At 42.4% G+C, this 16523-nt stretch overlaps 1 protein-coding gene across 1 annotated transcript in view; it reads right to left on the bottom strand.

The window, feature by feature from the left end:
- Positions 1–16523, bottom strand: part of grik4 (glutamate receptor, ionotropic, kainate 4) — a gene marked incomplete at its 5' end in the record, with an annotated part of 120012 nt that overhangs the window by 22076 nt on the left and 81413 nt on the right. The window contains one exon of the mRNA XM_019892659.1: positions 2653–2760. Within this exon, the coding sequence (XP_019748218.1) occupies positions 2653–2760 (108 nt within the window). The remainder of the gene's footprint in view (positions 1–2652; positions 2761–16523) is intronic.

Here is a 16523-nt window from a genome sequence, read left to right as displayed (position 1 = left end):
AAACAATTACCGGTGTTCACAACAGCTCACAGCTCAGTGTCTTGCTGAGCGATATCTGAAAAAGTAGGTTGCGTACAATCACCATTATTGTACTGTTTTTACTCAACTTTTTCATGAGAAGAACGCAGACCTGAGACTTATTCCAAGGTATATTTATCTAAAATTGTTCCAAAACCGGGCGACCCGGTGATCGAGTGGTTAGCGCGTCGACACCACAGTGCAGAGGTACCGGGTTCGATTCCAGCTCCGTCCTCCCTGTGTGGAGTTTGCATGTTCTCCCCGTGCCTATGTGGGTTTTCTCCAGGTGCTCCGGTTTTGATGAATTATTGTGTGTGTGTGTGTGTGTGTGTGTGTGTGTGTGTGTGTGTGTGTGTGTGTGTGTGTGTGTGTGTTGTGTAGTAAGTGCTTATGGTGTATGAATGTTGTTTTTAAAAGCAAATTATATGTGGAAGCAGTTGGATTTGCATACCAAGGGGCCATTTTACAGCAATTCATGATCAACTCTGCTTGGATGATGTCTGTCTGTTTCCACCAACATGTAATTATGTGGCAAAACATGATTTACTTTTCATGCCTGATGTTATTTGTGCCTGTGAAAAAGAATATCATCATTTGTAGCTTTCTCTATTGCTCTTGTCGATTAAGCTTTTCCATATCGACTCTCTTAAGTCAAAACATCAAAGATGGCAGGAAGAGGAATCAATCAGAGGGAGCCTCCGTCTTTCATTTCCGTGTGCTGATGAGTTGGGCTGAGTGTTGTCACACCTGTTTTTTTCCCCCGCCCCCTCCGTTTGCAATCTCCTCCTAATCCAAAGAATCCGTTTTTCCTCTAAAGACCTCAGACACAATCACTTTGATTCTAATACTCTCTGAAGTCAAATCGAGAAGCACTTTTAAAAGTCTTTGGTGAAACAATTTGTCCGGGGGAGGGTGGTCAATGTCCAATTGGTTTGGATTTAGAAACCTTTGTCTTTAACAAAGGAAATAATGGAAATGTAAATAATCGGCTACATGGTCAATCTGGGGCCATTGCAAAATCTTTATTCATTACGATAACATTTGTTGAATCGCTGGCTCTTTTTCTGTGATTTTTGTCTCCATGTGTTGCCGCATGTGTATTTGTGTTCAAATATCTGTTGCTTAATACACAATAATATCAGCACATAGATGCTATCTGTTCGCCCGTCTATTTAGTTCACTCTTTCATGCACCCTGCAACCTGATAACATGATTAGCTGTCCACTGTAGTAACCGCTGTCCCTGAAAGGGTTAAAATTCAACCGGGTGTGGCGTTCAACAGTTTAAAGTCGCTTTGTTGAAGAATTGTTCACTCTCTGCCAAACTGCTGCTTGGCGTGACGTGAGTTGCCTTGGCTAGCATCTTATAGCGAAGTTAGCGAAGAGAATCAGCCGAATGGCGTCTCATATTTTCAAAAACACTCAAGACGGGTCACTTGCATCTCAAGGCACAATAGTACCTTTTCTATTTATTTGTGAGACAGACCCGCAGGCAATAGGACATGTGTGACATAGCGTAAGTGCTGTATCGGATTACAAGCTGAAGCCAGAGGGAACGGAAAATAGCAGAATGCATACAAGTTCAGCCTTTTTACGGCGAGACAAGCTATTGCATTTCAGAAAAGAGATAAAGCGCAATAAAACACAACATATAAAGAGAATTTTATCTCGCAGAAGCAAATTGGCTTTTTCCATCGCATGGCTGTGGTTACCGAGGTAATAAACACCACAAATTCACTCCAGTGTAAAAATGAGATCAATGAATACCAACACATGACCCGGTGGGCCTGCGGGGAAGCCATCATCAATTCTGTAACTGTGACAGCAATCATGTAATGAAGCCACCGTGTACAGGCTGCGGAACGGCGTCAAGAATGACTTGAAGTGCTAATTCAAGAGCTCACAAACATTCTCTCAGGTGCGAATTTTTTTCAGCTGTTGCTCAAAAGCAAGAGAAGAGCGACGCAGTAATCATTTCATGATGGATAAGCTGTGATAGCCCCTGAAAATTGCCCAGCAGTGGATTCCAAAGTTTGGTCAAGGGACTCTCTATCTCCAAAATGAAATTGAGTCGCAGGGATCAACCAATTCATTCTTTTCACACCCACTTCCTGTTGTGAAAGAACCGTTTCATTTTTTTCCCCCTCCGGCACTTAAATCGTCACCCACAGCCCCTATCCAGGGTGAAATGGAAGGTTCAAAATAAAGTATGTCTGTGTTCTTTCCCTCATTTCAATGGCACTGCAGCTGCATCATACTGACCGTTTCTAAAATATGTTAACAGTATGTTAGTTATAGTTCGGTTTAAGCAGTGAAATAACTTGAATTTGTCATCGGAATAAACTAGAGTTGATAGAGGTGCACCGATCAATCGGCTCGGATCGGAATTGGCATTGATTTTCTTAATTTCGGGGGTGGGGGGGGGGGGATCAGTGATTGGCCAAACCCTTAAAATAAAGCCGATCTTGTCCACCAATCTCATCTCCCTCTGCAGAGGTCTAAAAACAAGCCTGGCACTGTCCTCTTCCGGACAAAAATCTGGTTCGTGAAATGAAATTGTGGTTTCTGTGTGCCGGCCGCAAAATATCAGACTGCTGTGCTAATGCATTAGCATGATGTGCGTCGTCCAACTTACGAGTATTGTAGTGATGGTAAGAGTTGTGTTGAAGAGGGTGTCCGTCAGGTTGACGGATGGGAGCTTCTTCTCCATAGACAGTCCATCTTCGGAGTGCCACAGGCCGATCTGCACACACACAACAAACACACGATCGGTCATTATGTCTAGCGGCCGGAAAAGGCCATTCCTATCATTTGCGTCCGTTCTCTCAGGATGAGGAAAACCGTGACCTTCGCAAGACAGTGGAGGACGTACAAACAATGACAGAAAAGGCTTTTGCTTTTGTGAAGCAAAAAGAAAAAAGAAAAAAAGGCAATTAAAAGACTTCGGGTGATTGCTGAAGGAGGTGAAAAAGATGGATTTGTGATTCTTCGAGGAGCAAATAAACACAAGGCATGTGTTCAATCGGCAGCGGCATAATGCATTCATTGAACCAATTAGCAGCATTTCCTGTGGCAGAGAGCCTCATTCTCATTTTTTATTAGTGTGGATTTGCTAGTCCGGCATCACAAGGACATTTTTCTTAACCCCACAAACCGAGAAAGAATTCACGATGGAATAAACAACTGCTTGGAAAATGTCAGGCAGAAACTTATCGTGTGTTTTGAATGAATGCTCTGATTTTCACAGCTATTAAGAGCCAATAAGATCAACCAATATGAGCCAATATGAATGAAACCGAGAAAACTTTATTTCCTAGTCCTAGTAGTTTTATTTCAAGAAACGAAAAGGTTCTTGTGGCCCGTCGTCGATGCTCCAACTGCAAACCAAGACCTCTGGAAAATTGTACAAATCAGGTGCAATCCGGTGTCAAGTCTATTTGTATCGCCAAAGTCTCAAAGGGCTTTACAAGCCCACAGTTGACACATATTGGCAACATTCTATGCTCTAAAAAGTGTCAAGTCAGCTAAACCATTAGCTAGTTCGAGCACAACCGTAACCGCTAGCGTGATATGGACTCCATAGCCACTTGAATTACCGCCAGTCACTTCCTTAATTTCACACTTTGGAACAAAAACCGTTGAGCTGAAGGCGCCTCTTGCCATGTGACAGTCCATGGTAAGCTTCATCATTGATTCTGGGTGCTCAGTTGTGGTAGGAAGATAGGTTAGAATCAAAAGGGAGAGAGTGTGAGAACAGCTATTGACTTTTTGAAGATGGCATGGAACATAAAGTAGTTGTCTTCGTCACGAAAACGTTTGCAGTCAAAATTCCATTTGGTAAATTCAGTCTAAGTGCATATCACATACGTCACTTATACAGAGAGGCTGAAAATCATATGGGTGAGAATTAAAGATAAAGAAGAGGAAAACATACTGGTATGCTGTCGTGGTTTTTCAGAAAATTTCGAGGACGAGAGTCACAAAGATGTATTACAAACCCAAACTACAAAAAAAAATTACAAGTTTTCCCCTTTAAGGTTGGCCAGAAGATCAACATTTGAAGTTTCGGTCGGTGTAAAGGAAGAAACTGGAGTTGACCGTGACAACACGCCTTTTCACATTGAGCATCTGACGGCTCCTCTGACAGTAACTCGTGAAATGAATATGGATAAAAATGTTGAGGAAAGAAAGTCAAGTGAAAAAAGAAAAGTCTTTTTTCATGCAAAATGATCATTTGCTGAGTTTATCAATTTGAATTTCCATGCATTTCAATGAAGCCCCGTTCTGATAAAACAGTAGTTCATCTCGAAGGAGTTTGCCAGAGTGCCACTCATGTCCCACTGTGGAGAAATGTAAAAAAAAAAAATTTTAAAAAGTCCACTTCTTGGCTACCATCGAGGTGCACCATTTTCACACTGAGATCTCTCCTTGCATGCCATGCATGTATGTGATCTGATTCTCTGTGTGGTGTGCAACACAGATGTGCAGCAGAGTGTGAGTTTTTAATTTCCCCTTGAGGGATTTTAACAACAAGGATATGAAATTATAACAAAAGAAAAATGGCATTATCCACACTAAAATCTCCTGGAGTTTTCACAGTTATTATTATTATTATAACTTTAGAACTGTCAAAATATGTAACAGTCTATCAAATGTTTGCTTGTGAGTTAGTTTTTTGATTAAACATATAAACAGAGAACAAAAATTAGGCAGGAATTAAAGAGAAGTTAAAAAAAAAAGCCTGAAAAGAAAAAGACTAAAAGTTGTCATTCAGCACAATTTACCGGTTCAAAGGAAGTAGGAAGAAGTAAAAAGCTTACCTTGTCCTTGTTCGTTGTGAATTTTAACTTGTTTGGTATTAGAATAAGAATTGATCATTCGTTTAGAGGTATTACAGCCCATCCTGTTTTTTTCTCTTTTGAACACCTTGGTGAGATATTTCTTTGACCTTGAAGCATGTCAGTTACTCCTGCAAATTCTGAGATTATTAAATCTTCCCAAACATTAGATTAGATCAAAAGATGACCCTAAAAATAAAAAGTGATTGCACAGCTGGTATGGATAAAAAAAAAAAAAAAAAAAAAAAAAATAAGATAATTTCCTGGGCTTCCCAAATGTTATGCACCACATGCAAAAACACAAGTGATGAACACCGGATAACATACAAAACAAACTTGATATTCGTTTTGAATTGAGTGCTTTTTTTCACGCAGAATGCGACCAAAGGCCACACAAACTAGAAAAGGGACAAACTTCCATTAAATATTCATAGAGCGCTCGGCGACAAAATGTGCTTGTCATTGAAATACATTACCTCAACTTTTCTAATCATCTACGTTCAAAGTCGGTGATCCAACACATAAAAGAAAATTTCTGGTTTAGAAATACTTTGATATTATGCCATTTATCACAGGATCAGCCTTGCCTCTGTTATGAATGTTGCATACGAAGAGCAAATGATTGCTTCTAATTCAGCCCTGATGCATTGTGTCACTCGGTGGAATTCATACAAGTGCCTGGAAATCGTACTTTGCGAATTTGTTTGAATCTGACTTGAGCGGAGAATAGAATAAACTACAATAAACAGAGCAGGCTGAGCATGGTCAGAAATGTGGAGATACACTACATTCATGTTGATCAGAAAGTTTCGACAAATAGGAAGGTGGTTCAATCGTATCGCTGAGTTGTGATGCAAAAAGAGAAAAGAAAGTTTCTGAAAACATTAAAATTCAGTCTGCTGAGCACAAGTCATGTCTTTTTAGCAGAGGTACCCAAGACCACCCATCCATTTTCCGTTATGCTTATCCTCACAAGGGTCGCAGTGGGTGCTGGAGCCTCTCCCAGCCGTCTTCAGGCACTAGGCGGGGGACACCTTGAACCGGTTGCCAGCCAATGGCAGGGCACACAGAAACTAACAATCATCCACGCTCACACTCACACCTAGGGACAATTTCGAGTGTTCAATCAGCTTTGGAATGTGGGAGGAAACCGGAGTACCCGGAGAAAACCCATGCAGGCCTGGGGAGAACATGCAAACTCCACACATTGGGGCCGGATCTGGAATTGAACCCGGTACCTCTGTACTGTGAGGCCTACGCGCTAACCACTGGACCGCCGGTACCCAAGACGTCATTTTGTAATATTTTCAGAAAACAAGAATAAACACAACAAAATCAAGAAGCAAGAGTCTAGTGATCGGGGACGGAACTGTCACCGGAGTCACTTGGCAGAAGCGGGGTGTTGTCAATGTGACCCATTATTTATTTATTCATTTATTTTCATTCCCAGAAAATGTTGCATCCAGATTGAGGTTGCGTTAAGAGATTTCCGTAACAAAATATCGGACAATCCGGAAAAGTTGGCAGCGCTGCTACTAGTAACATAAGCAACACATCTCCTCTCTGATCTACAGGACTTCTGGTCATCATTTCTAATTGGGACGATTCTACAACTTTGACCAAAATGAACCAGCGTTCCTTTTACTGTGGTGGACTAGCTGGAGGAGTCCGTACCTCGCTCACACAATTAGACAACAGCGACCCAACTGAGCCCTTCAAACTGTGATGTGGTGAGGAATGAAGAAGAAAGGGACCAACGTAGGTGATGTTCCAACAGTCGGCATGCACAATCACTTCTTGGAGCATGCGGAGGTGGCTTGGCTGATCTCAGTGGGAGTCTGCAGAGGTCTGAGTGTTTGGGTGTGACTGAGAGTATAATGGCGCGGGGTGTCACGGTGACTCGTACGGGAACAGAAGGAAGATGAAGGAGCTGCGAGCAGGAAGAAGAGGCAAGGCATATACGATACGAGAGAAGGAAATGGCCCTTAGGTGGCCCTGCCATCAACTCTCTTTGGGCCAGTCGGGGGAAGCACAGCGGTACCGTCGGTGAGTCAGTGCGACTCGCAGGAAGGAAAAGTGTGCGCGTCAGCTTGCATAAGCAAGAACGCACGCTGGGGAGCAAATACGTGCCAAGGAAAAAAATGTTGTAGAGTCTTTGTAAAACTTCACAACGCTTACTTTCACATAGACAGAAACAAACCACTAGTGTGACATAATTGACACCAATTACTGTGAAAAAGGCCAATTCACCACTTCAGTTAAGTACATAACTTTTCGGTGAAACAAATCAGCGAAAGCCAGAGGGTCTTTCAATCTAATTTTGAAATCCAAAATGAAAGAACATTGTATTTACAAGGGCTGTGCCCGAATGGGTGATGACTCAAATTGAGTATTGAATTGCTCAGTGAAAACAAACGCAGAATCAGAATTTTCCCATTTGAGTTAGAACGCGCCACAGCATATTGTCGTCAGAGACGAATGTTTGGATGGCCCTTAGGTCTCCGTATGTGTGACGTTTGTATGTATGTTGTATTCGAGCGGATGCTTGGGTGCTTATGAGGGTATTTGGCCGGCTAACGCCTTGCTATTAGCTGGCTAACGGCATCCTAGCAACGGAAATATTTGGCCGGCTAATGCCTCGCTGTTGGACAGCTAACGGCTCGCTAGCAGCAAACTACGAGGCATTTGCAAAATTGGACGCTGGACCTGACTGACGAACTAGCTTAATGCTAGCTAAGGTGAGGCTAGTTCAAACGTACTCTCGATGGATTTTAAAATGGGGCAGAAGAGGAAACCATTAATTTATGCTGCCATTGGTGAGTGTATGGTGCTACGGTTAGTTGTTTTAAACAAAAAAAGGTGAACCTTTCTCAGCAGCAACACATGAACACATTCAGACTCCTCTGCTACCATTTTAACTGCCTTTGAATAACCTCAAATACATTGAGGATATTGTAGTTGGCTTTTCCTTCCTTTTTGTGGAGAAACCAGACCAAAGCATGGAAATGTGTTATCTAATCAAACCAAGGCTGGAGCTCCATCCATCATCCATCCATCCATCCCGCACACCCTATTGACTGTATCCTAACTACATGCGACGACATCCCAGCAAGTTTGAACATTATGGCCACAATGCCAGAGGAAATTTGCTGAGAAAACAACACTGTAACTGCTGCTTAAAAAGCCCAACCAGTGTAATTTAATTAGAAAGAAATGACCCAGCATAGAGCAGCCTGTGTGACTCTAAATAACTCAAGTATCTCAAGTGTTCACATCCGCGCTGGTCTTAATTTGGTATTCACATTGCAATTACAATTAAAAGCAATCATGCAAACGGAAGGGTGAGAGTGCCGACAGCTAAAGCGCTGCGCATTATGAATGTTGCAGAGAAACAAGGAGGCAAAATGAGGGATGGCGTATCATAAAGCAGGCTAATATTACAGGAGTAAAAAGACTTGGGGAGAAATATGCCCCGGAATGGAAAGAAAATCAATGGGGAAATATGAACACCAACTAGCGAGGGAGACAGAACTGGGGGGCTGAGACGAGAGCAAGACTCAACTGGCAGCAGGAAAGAGAGACTAACAGAGAGTTTATGCAAGTGTGAAATGAAAAGGAAGAGCAAGGGAACGATGACAACAACTGGGATGGGACCGCCTAACGAGGAATACCTCGAGTTCCTTCTACAATGTGGAATTAGAGCATGAGCTGGAGATTAAGGTGGCAGCTCACTCAGGCGTAAGGATTGGCTGATTCTGCTGTCAGAAAGACGCCACCTTCAACAGGCCACGGCTGACAGGCGCATCCATCATGAAGGCGGGCGGCAGTGGGAAGTGTTATAAAGTAGAATGTCAAACAGGCCGCTTAAAGCTACACTAAAGCACTCAGGTGACACGCTACTACAAATGAGTCACACTCAAATTGTGTTTTCTGTTTTCCTAGTTTGGGTGTGTGTGTGTGTGCGCGCGTGTGTGTGTGTGTCAGTTTTGAGAGTGAGCTTTTTTCCACAAAGGAAAAAATGTGCACTTAAAAGTCCCCAAAGACAGAATTTGACCTTAATTTAGGGGAAAAAAAAACTATTTTAAAAATCCGGGCATCTCCCAAGATAAACTCCAGAATTGTTATAATGTTGTCTCTGAGATCTAATGTTTTAATTCTGAATTAGATTTATCAAAACAAACAACACAGCAGATGTACCACTGTGAAAGTAGGATAGTTACGTTAAATGCATTGAAAACAATTGTAACCGAGAGCACACACTGGACAGACTGAGGTGACATTTAACCCTTTCAGGGACAGCGATTACTACAGTGGACGACTTATCATGTTATCATGTTACAGGGTGCATGAAAGGGTTAACGTGATCTGATGCTTTTAAGCCCCCCCCCACACACACACACGCGCGAAAAAACGGATTTCTGAATTGAGCATTAAGACTTGCAGTGTGAACCTAACCATCAATGCCATGCCTTGTTTTTATATTAGCCCTCTCATCCTGATTCTCTGCTTGAATTTGTGAAACAGATGGCAAATGCCTCACCAGCAGCTACAAGCCTTTAGTGGAACATCTTAAAAAAGGTCTGCCAAAAAACAAGACAGCATTATTGCACTACTGCAAAAAAAAACAAAAACAAAAAACAAATCAAAAAACTTTACACTGATATGAAGCCAACATTTGAGGATACTCTCTGTGGCAGCGTGGACAACAATAGAACAAGCAGAAGCCTGACCAAAACAGAACAGAGGGTACACCCACTCCGAATACTCACACTGGTATCACAGCAAGCGTGTCAAGAGGGAAGAAGAAAAAAAAAAAATAAAAAAAATAAAAAAGGACCTGTTATAGTTTGCGTGTGTGTTTTTATGTTGCATGTTTTTTCTTTTTTTTTCTGGGGACCGGCAAGTTTGAGCGAAGCGCTCACTATGTGACTCGTCGAGGCAGGATGAGAAGAATTGGAGCGGTGCCGGAGAAATTCACAGGTGCTGATTTGGGTGTTTGACACTGATGCACAGTGACGACGATTAGGCAGAGAAAAGAATGCAATCTCTTTTGCCGTGACTTTCAGCTGCGGCGACAACCGTGCGTGCGCTAATTCACACAAAACATTTGCCGAGATGGCATGATTCAGCTTGCAAACGCTCATTGTGCGGTATTAGGGTGACCGAGATGGCTCGCTTAAAACCGGAGAGTCAGACTGACTGGCGGTGGCAGGCCAGAGCTTCATGTTCGTACCAAGGCAAACAATAGATAACCTCACATCCACACTTCCTGTCACCAGCAGCTGTTCAAATATCATCGTGCGTATTGGCAGCGGTAGTGAAAACAAACAGGAGGAGGAGACCTTCATCTGACGATATCAGTCCTGGGTTTAGTAATCTTCATATGACGAGTGTGAGGGCAAAAGCCGAGAAGCATTTTGACAAAACCAGACGCGCGCCTACCGGCGGAACTGCTTATCACGGCGACGTACAATTTCCTTTTTGTATTTCGTAATGCTGCAAAACAGAACAATTCAGAGGGAAAATGTGTTGAAAACAAAACAAAACAAGTGCAACACATATTTTACTGCAGACAGCGTACTCCCCATTTTGAGACAGGAGTCCGTCTGTGTTCGCGTCGTAACAAGCACATCACTCGTCAAGTACGTCCTTCCAAAATGTCCTATTTCCTGTTGACTCGAGACGATGATGGTCGCACTCGAGTGAGTCGACAGAATCGCAAGTTAACTGACTGTGCACTCAATGTGACTCATCTCTCCCTTTGAAGGGTTCGTAATAAGGGTTCATTTAATTAAGGGTTGGTTAAAGAGACACTGAGTGCAATCACCTGTTCCTATTTTTATTCACAAAAGTCTCAGAGTATCCATCCATCCATCCATCCATCCACCCATCCCTTCTCTGCACTGCTTATCTGCTTGTATTACATTTTGGACTTTTTGTTAGCTTTTTTTACAGGTTTTGTGATGAAATACCATCAAAAACTTTGTTCACTTTTTCAAAAAGTGTGATTATTTTTCCAACTTAGCCTCTTCATTGCTTCATTAACTTAGAGTGCCCTAAATAAGCTATTGGCTTTAACCTGGGGAACAAAAAAAACAAACCAAAAAAAAACATTTTACACAATTCACAAAAAAATTGAGATGTCTGCCTTCCAACATCTTCCTTACAATCTTATAAACAAGGCACTCTCATGAGCATTAAAAAATAAATGCACAAAAAAGACTACAATGGTTTGAAACTACTCTGCGTCCCATTCAACATATCAATCCGAGCGAGACACGCTAAGAACCGATAACAATGGAGAAGAATGAGGATATTTTCTATTTACTTCTCAGCAACTGGTTGCCTACCTGAAGCGAAGGCTGAGGGCAGGAGGAAAATAAACACTGCGGGATTCAATCCGACAGCGTTTCTCTCTAAACCTGCTGATTCGATACTAATGATGGAGGAAACATGACTAGAAATGACAAATAAATAAATAAAAACACGAAAAATACTAACATTTGCTTACCGAGTGTCATCATCCACATGATGCACTTTTTACTGCGGCTTCCCAATTTCTTGCTGACATCATCTATCAAGTTGGAACCTCTGACTGGGAGTAGAAATCGTATCTGCTTTTGTAAATTGGGAATGTGTCAAGAGCAAGACGAGTCATACGCTGAGCAGCGAAGATATCATGCAGTGGCAGAGGGGAAAAACATGCAAAATGCCTCTTCATTGCTTCATTAACTTAGAGTGCCCTAAAAAAGCTATTGGCTTTAAACTGGGGAACAAAAAAACAAACCAAAAAAAACATTTTACACAATTCACAAAAAAATTGAGATGTCTGCCTTCCAACATCTTCCTTACAATCTTATAAACAAGGCACTCTCATGAGCATTAAAAAATAAATGCATAAAAAAGACTACAATGGTTTGAAACTACTCTGCGTCCCATTCAACATATCAATCCGAGCGAGACACGCTAAGATTCACAAAAAAATTGAGATGTCTGCCTTCCAACATCTTCCTTACAATCTTATAAACAAGACACTCTCATGAGGAATTAAAAAATAAATGCATAAAAAAGACTATAATGGTTTGAAACTACTCTTTAATCCAGCAATGAGAGCTGAAACAAACATCAATCCAAACACGAAAGGCGCTATTACATATGTCAATATTCATCTGATCTTTGATTGTCTGTCAGAGAAGTACTGATAACGTTGTTTCGGGAGTCGCAATTTGCAGTGATTGTAAAACCAAACACAACCAAACGTGCTCGGCTCAGCGGTCTCGGCTTGGTCCCTTTTCCACTTTAAAACACTCCTGTAGCCAACTGCACAAAATGCGTCCCATTGAACGTATCAATCTGAGCGAGACACGCTAATAACCGATAACAATGGAGAAGAATGAGGATATTTTCTATTTACTTCTCAGCAACTGGTTGCCTACCTGAAGCGAAGGCTGAGGGCAGGAGGAAAATAAACACTGCGGGATTGAATCTGACAGTGTTTCTCTCTAAACCTGCTGATTTGATACTAATGATGGAGGAAACATGACTAGAAATGACAAATAAATAAATAAAAACACGAAAAATACTAACATTTGCTTACCGAGTGTCATCATCCACATGATGCACTTTTTACTGCGGCTTCCCAATTTCTTGCTGACATCATCTATCCAGTTGGAAACTCTGACTGGGAGTAGAAATCGTATCTGCTTTTGTAAATTGGGAATGTGTCAAGAGCAAATTTTTTTTTTGGGGGGGGGGGGGTGCGTCCTTGTGCATCTTGTTTCATTAATTCCGCTCTTGTCTGCACATTTTCCGTTGAACTTGTGAACACAGTTTGATGCGGAGGGAAGACGATTTGAAAGGAGACATCATGACGTTTTTTTTTTGGGGGGGGGGGGGTGACGCAAACAAACATCCAAGCCTCACCCAGCCATGAAATCCTTTAAGGCTGAACAACAACTCCACATTATGCTTTTGATCTATTCCCCAACTGCAGCCTGCAAAGTGTACAAGGAGGAAAACAAAAGAGGACCGGGACCGACAGATGTCTCACTGAGACCAAACAAAGCACAAGCAGGCAGAGTGTCATCATCCACATGATGCACTTTTTACTGCGGCTTCCCAATTTCTTGCTGACATCATCTATCAAGTTGGAACCTCTGACTGGGAGCAGAAATCGTATCTGCTTTTGTAAATTGGGAATGTGTCAAGAGCAAGACGAGTCATATGCTGAGCATCGAAGATATCGCGCAGTGGCAGAGGGGAAGAACATGCAAAATACTTTACTTCTCAGCAACTGGTTGCCTACCTGAAGCGAAGGCTGAGGGCAGGAGGAAAATAAACACTGCGGGATTCAATCCGACAGCGTTTCTCTCTAAACCTGCTGATTCGATACTAATGATGGAGGAAACATGACTAGAAATGACAAATAAATAAATAAATAAAAACACGACAAATACTAACATTCGCTTACCGAGTGTCATCATCCACATGATGCACTTTTTACTGCGGCTTCCCAATTTCTTGCTGACATCATCTATCAAGTTGGAACCTCTGACTGGGAGCAGAAATCGTATCTGCTTTTGTAAATTGGGAATGTGTCAAGAGCAAGACGAGTCATATGCTGAGCATCGAAGATATCGCGCAGTGGCAGAGGGGAAGAACATGCAAAATACATCTAAAGTCATTTTGTAGCGACGAGAGTCTTTCATCTTCAGCACGAGCAAATGCATTTTGCTAAAAATGGGCACAGGATAGATACAAAGACATGACGTTTTTTTTTGGGGGGGCGGGGGGGGGGTGACGCAAACAAACATCCAAGCCTCACCCAGCCATGAAATCCTTTAAGGCTGAACAACAACTCCACATTATGCTTTTGATCTATTCCCCAACTGCAGCCTGCAAAGTGTACAAGGAGGAAAACAAAAGAGGACCGGGACCGACAGATGTCTCACTGAGACCAAACAAAGCACAAGCAGGCACATGCCAGTGTGTGTGTGTGTGTGTGTGTGTGTGTGTGTGTGTGTGTGTGTGTTCCTGACATACCATATTTCATCCACATTTCAGATCGCAGATACAAATTCGGCAGAGAGGAGACGCAATTGAGAAGGTTGATGACTCAGCCTGACTTCTTTCTGTTCTCATTTGATCCCATCCTATGATTGGTTGACTTGATCGAGTTTGGTGCGGTCGGATGATGCTACTGTTTGGCATCTGTCCTTCCATGTTTGTGTAGATAAATCTTCAGGAGCAAAGACACCGAAAAAAGTCTGGAGAAAATAACATGTCAAAAGATGACGAGCGATTTGTCAGTCAGGTGATTCGGTTGCAGCGCATTCTAATCAACAGTGACACGCGTTCCCCGCATACGAGCACACGCTTGCCGTCCAATGGCACCAGTCAAAGTCATCACGTCAGGCCACACGCTGAAAATTAGACTTTGAACGCAACGTATACATTGGCGTGATGATGCATCTCCATTCGGAGGAACGAAAAGGTGAGAAATCAAATCATTTAGCAAGTGCCGAGGACACCCATGAAATGAACCAGCACATGAACTGCGCGACAGAAACATTTCACAGCGGCATGTGAACTTTCAACACACACAAAATAATGTTTGCGGGTTTTTAAATGAGACTTAGACCGGGGGAGGGGGCCACCCCCATGCTGCCGAGCCGTACCAATTCAGTATGTAGAGTTTACACATCCCACAATGCACTGGGCCGAATGTAAACAGCGGCAATTTGGCAAGATTAAAAAAAAAAAAAAAAAACAACAACTTCGGAGCTAATTTTTCCACACACAGACAGAGATTACGCCCCCCCCAAAAAAAAACCAATTGTGATTTTAGATTTTCTTTAAAATACATTATTATAGAATTCTGCAAGTTCAGAAAAATTACAATTAAGAAAAGAGAATAAAATAAACCTTATCTTGCATTGCATGAGAAAAAAATATGCTTTTCTGTCATGTCAGGCATTACCCGATCTCATCTAAAATGGAGGATTGAACATTTGCAAAGCAACGCCGTTTTTTTCTCCACTGTACTGAGTTTACGTTCATGCACCAAATGCTCACAGTTCCATTCCTCCATTTATGACCATCACGTCAGTCATAACAAGAGGCAATATAAATGTTTAATCCCATCCCCATTGACTCTTCTCCGCGACTCTCGTCATTAAGAAATCGGAAGATTCTAAAAGAACTCAATTTTCAGGCCTGTTCATTGATGTCGAATATCAGATAATCTAACGACTCAATATTTTCCCGCGTCATCTGGATGGGCTTTACGTGGAATAACAGCGCCACCTCGTCCTGTTGCCTAAAACTCAAACATGCAAGCGAACCGTAGACATCATGTTTTTAATCGAGGGAGTTTAAATCATTCAGGCCTTGTTAAGATGTGTCTGTTAGTGCCCCAGGCGCACACACGCACGCACAAAAATAAAAAAATAATCGGAGATGCAAGAAGCGGTGTGATGTGCTGAGCTCCGCTGCTCCCAAATGATGATGTTCTTCATGAGAGGGAAAAAGATGGTTGCAGTCTGGGATGCATCAGCCTGCTGGGCGACACCACACCTCTCATCCCCTTGTACTTCCCCCCTTCATCCCGACTCGACCTTTCCTACCTACCTCCCTCCCTCCTCTCTCCTATTCCACCTCCACGCACTGCCACAGCAGAGAGAGATTGAGCAGAGCGCGTGTGCACCGGTGGCGGGCAGCCCCGCTAACAGTAATCGTATTCCGAGAGGCAGAGCATAGAAAAAAAAAAAAAAGCAGATTGCCCTCATAAAAGCAGAAGCGGCGCTGACGGGAAATAAATAAATCCACCATAAAAAATGAGAAAGGAATTGAAGCATATTCGCCCTTTAAACTGGAGCAGTGTCATGTGTAAATAACACGGCTGAAATCAACTCGTGAAAATCGGGAGTGGCGCACATGCGGGAAGCGGTTGCGCATGTCAATCAAGTATGAGGCGCTCTGAAACAGGCGGCAGGCAGAGCGGCCATAAACGGGGCTCAGCTCATTTCAACTTTAAGGAAACAAACACACCAGGATGAGGTTTAATACATAAAAAAAAGAGCAATCTGGCAGTCACTGTTGGCCTCATCATTTCGGACAGGATATGTACCCTGACAAGATGATGACAGTGATTTTACAGTTTATTCATAGTCCAGTGAGAGAATCACCGCAGTGAAATGAAACAAAAATGAGAACATGGGGTGGGGAGGATAAAACGGATAGGATGCTATTAGTAAGAAGAAAATCAATATGATTTAAGAAAGTCTGTTCGAAGGAGGTGACAGACGATTGGAGATGTGATTGCAGAATGGGGGGAAAAAAAATCAAGACAAATGAGTCACAGAAGCCAAAGATGAAATTCTGGCATCAGTTCTTTATATTGAGCAAATGCACTTCGAATTCAGCTGTAAATTGCCGCCCCCCCCAAAAAAGGAGTGAATTGGGACACTTGCTTTCTATTTCAGTCAATCCGCTGGGAGCAGCTTGTTCATTCACCTTGAGAGGGAATTCTATTACCTCAAGAATGGAAAAGAAAATCCACTAAAGGGAGTCTCCGTTTTAGTCCCCCCCATAAAAAAAAGAAAAAGAAAGAAAGAAAAATGAATGGATTTGGCACAAATCTGAAAATGACAACGAACTGCACTGAAGC

This window comes from Hippocampus comes, unplaced genomic scaffold (assembly GCF_001891065.2).
Source record: "Hippocampus comes isolate QL1 unplaced genomic scaffold, H_comes_QL1_v1.1 scaffold72, whole genome shotgun sequence".
Classification (NCBI taxonomy): domain Eukaryota; kingdom Metazoa; phylum Chordata; class Actinopteri; order Syngnathiformes; family Syngnathidae; genus Hippocampus; species Hippocampus comes.
The sequence above is the reverse complement of the archived record's forward strand: the minus strand, read 5'-3'. Positions and strand labels throughout refer to the sequence as shown.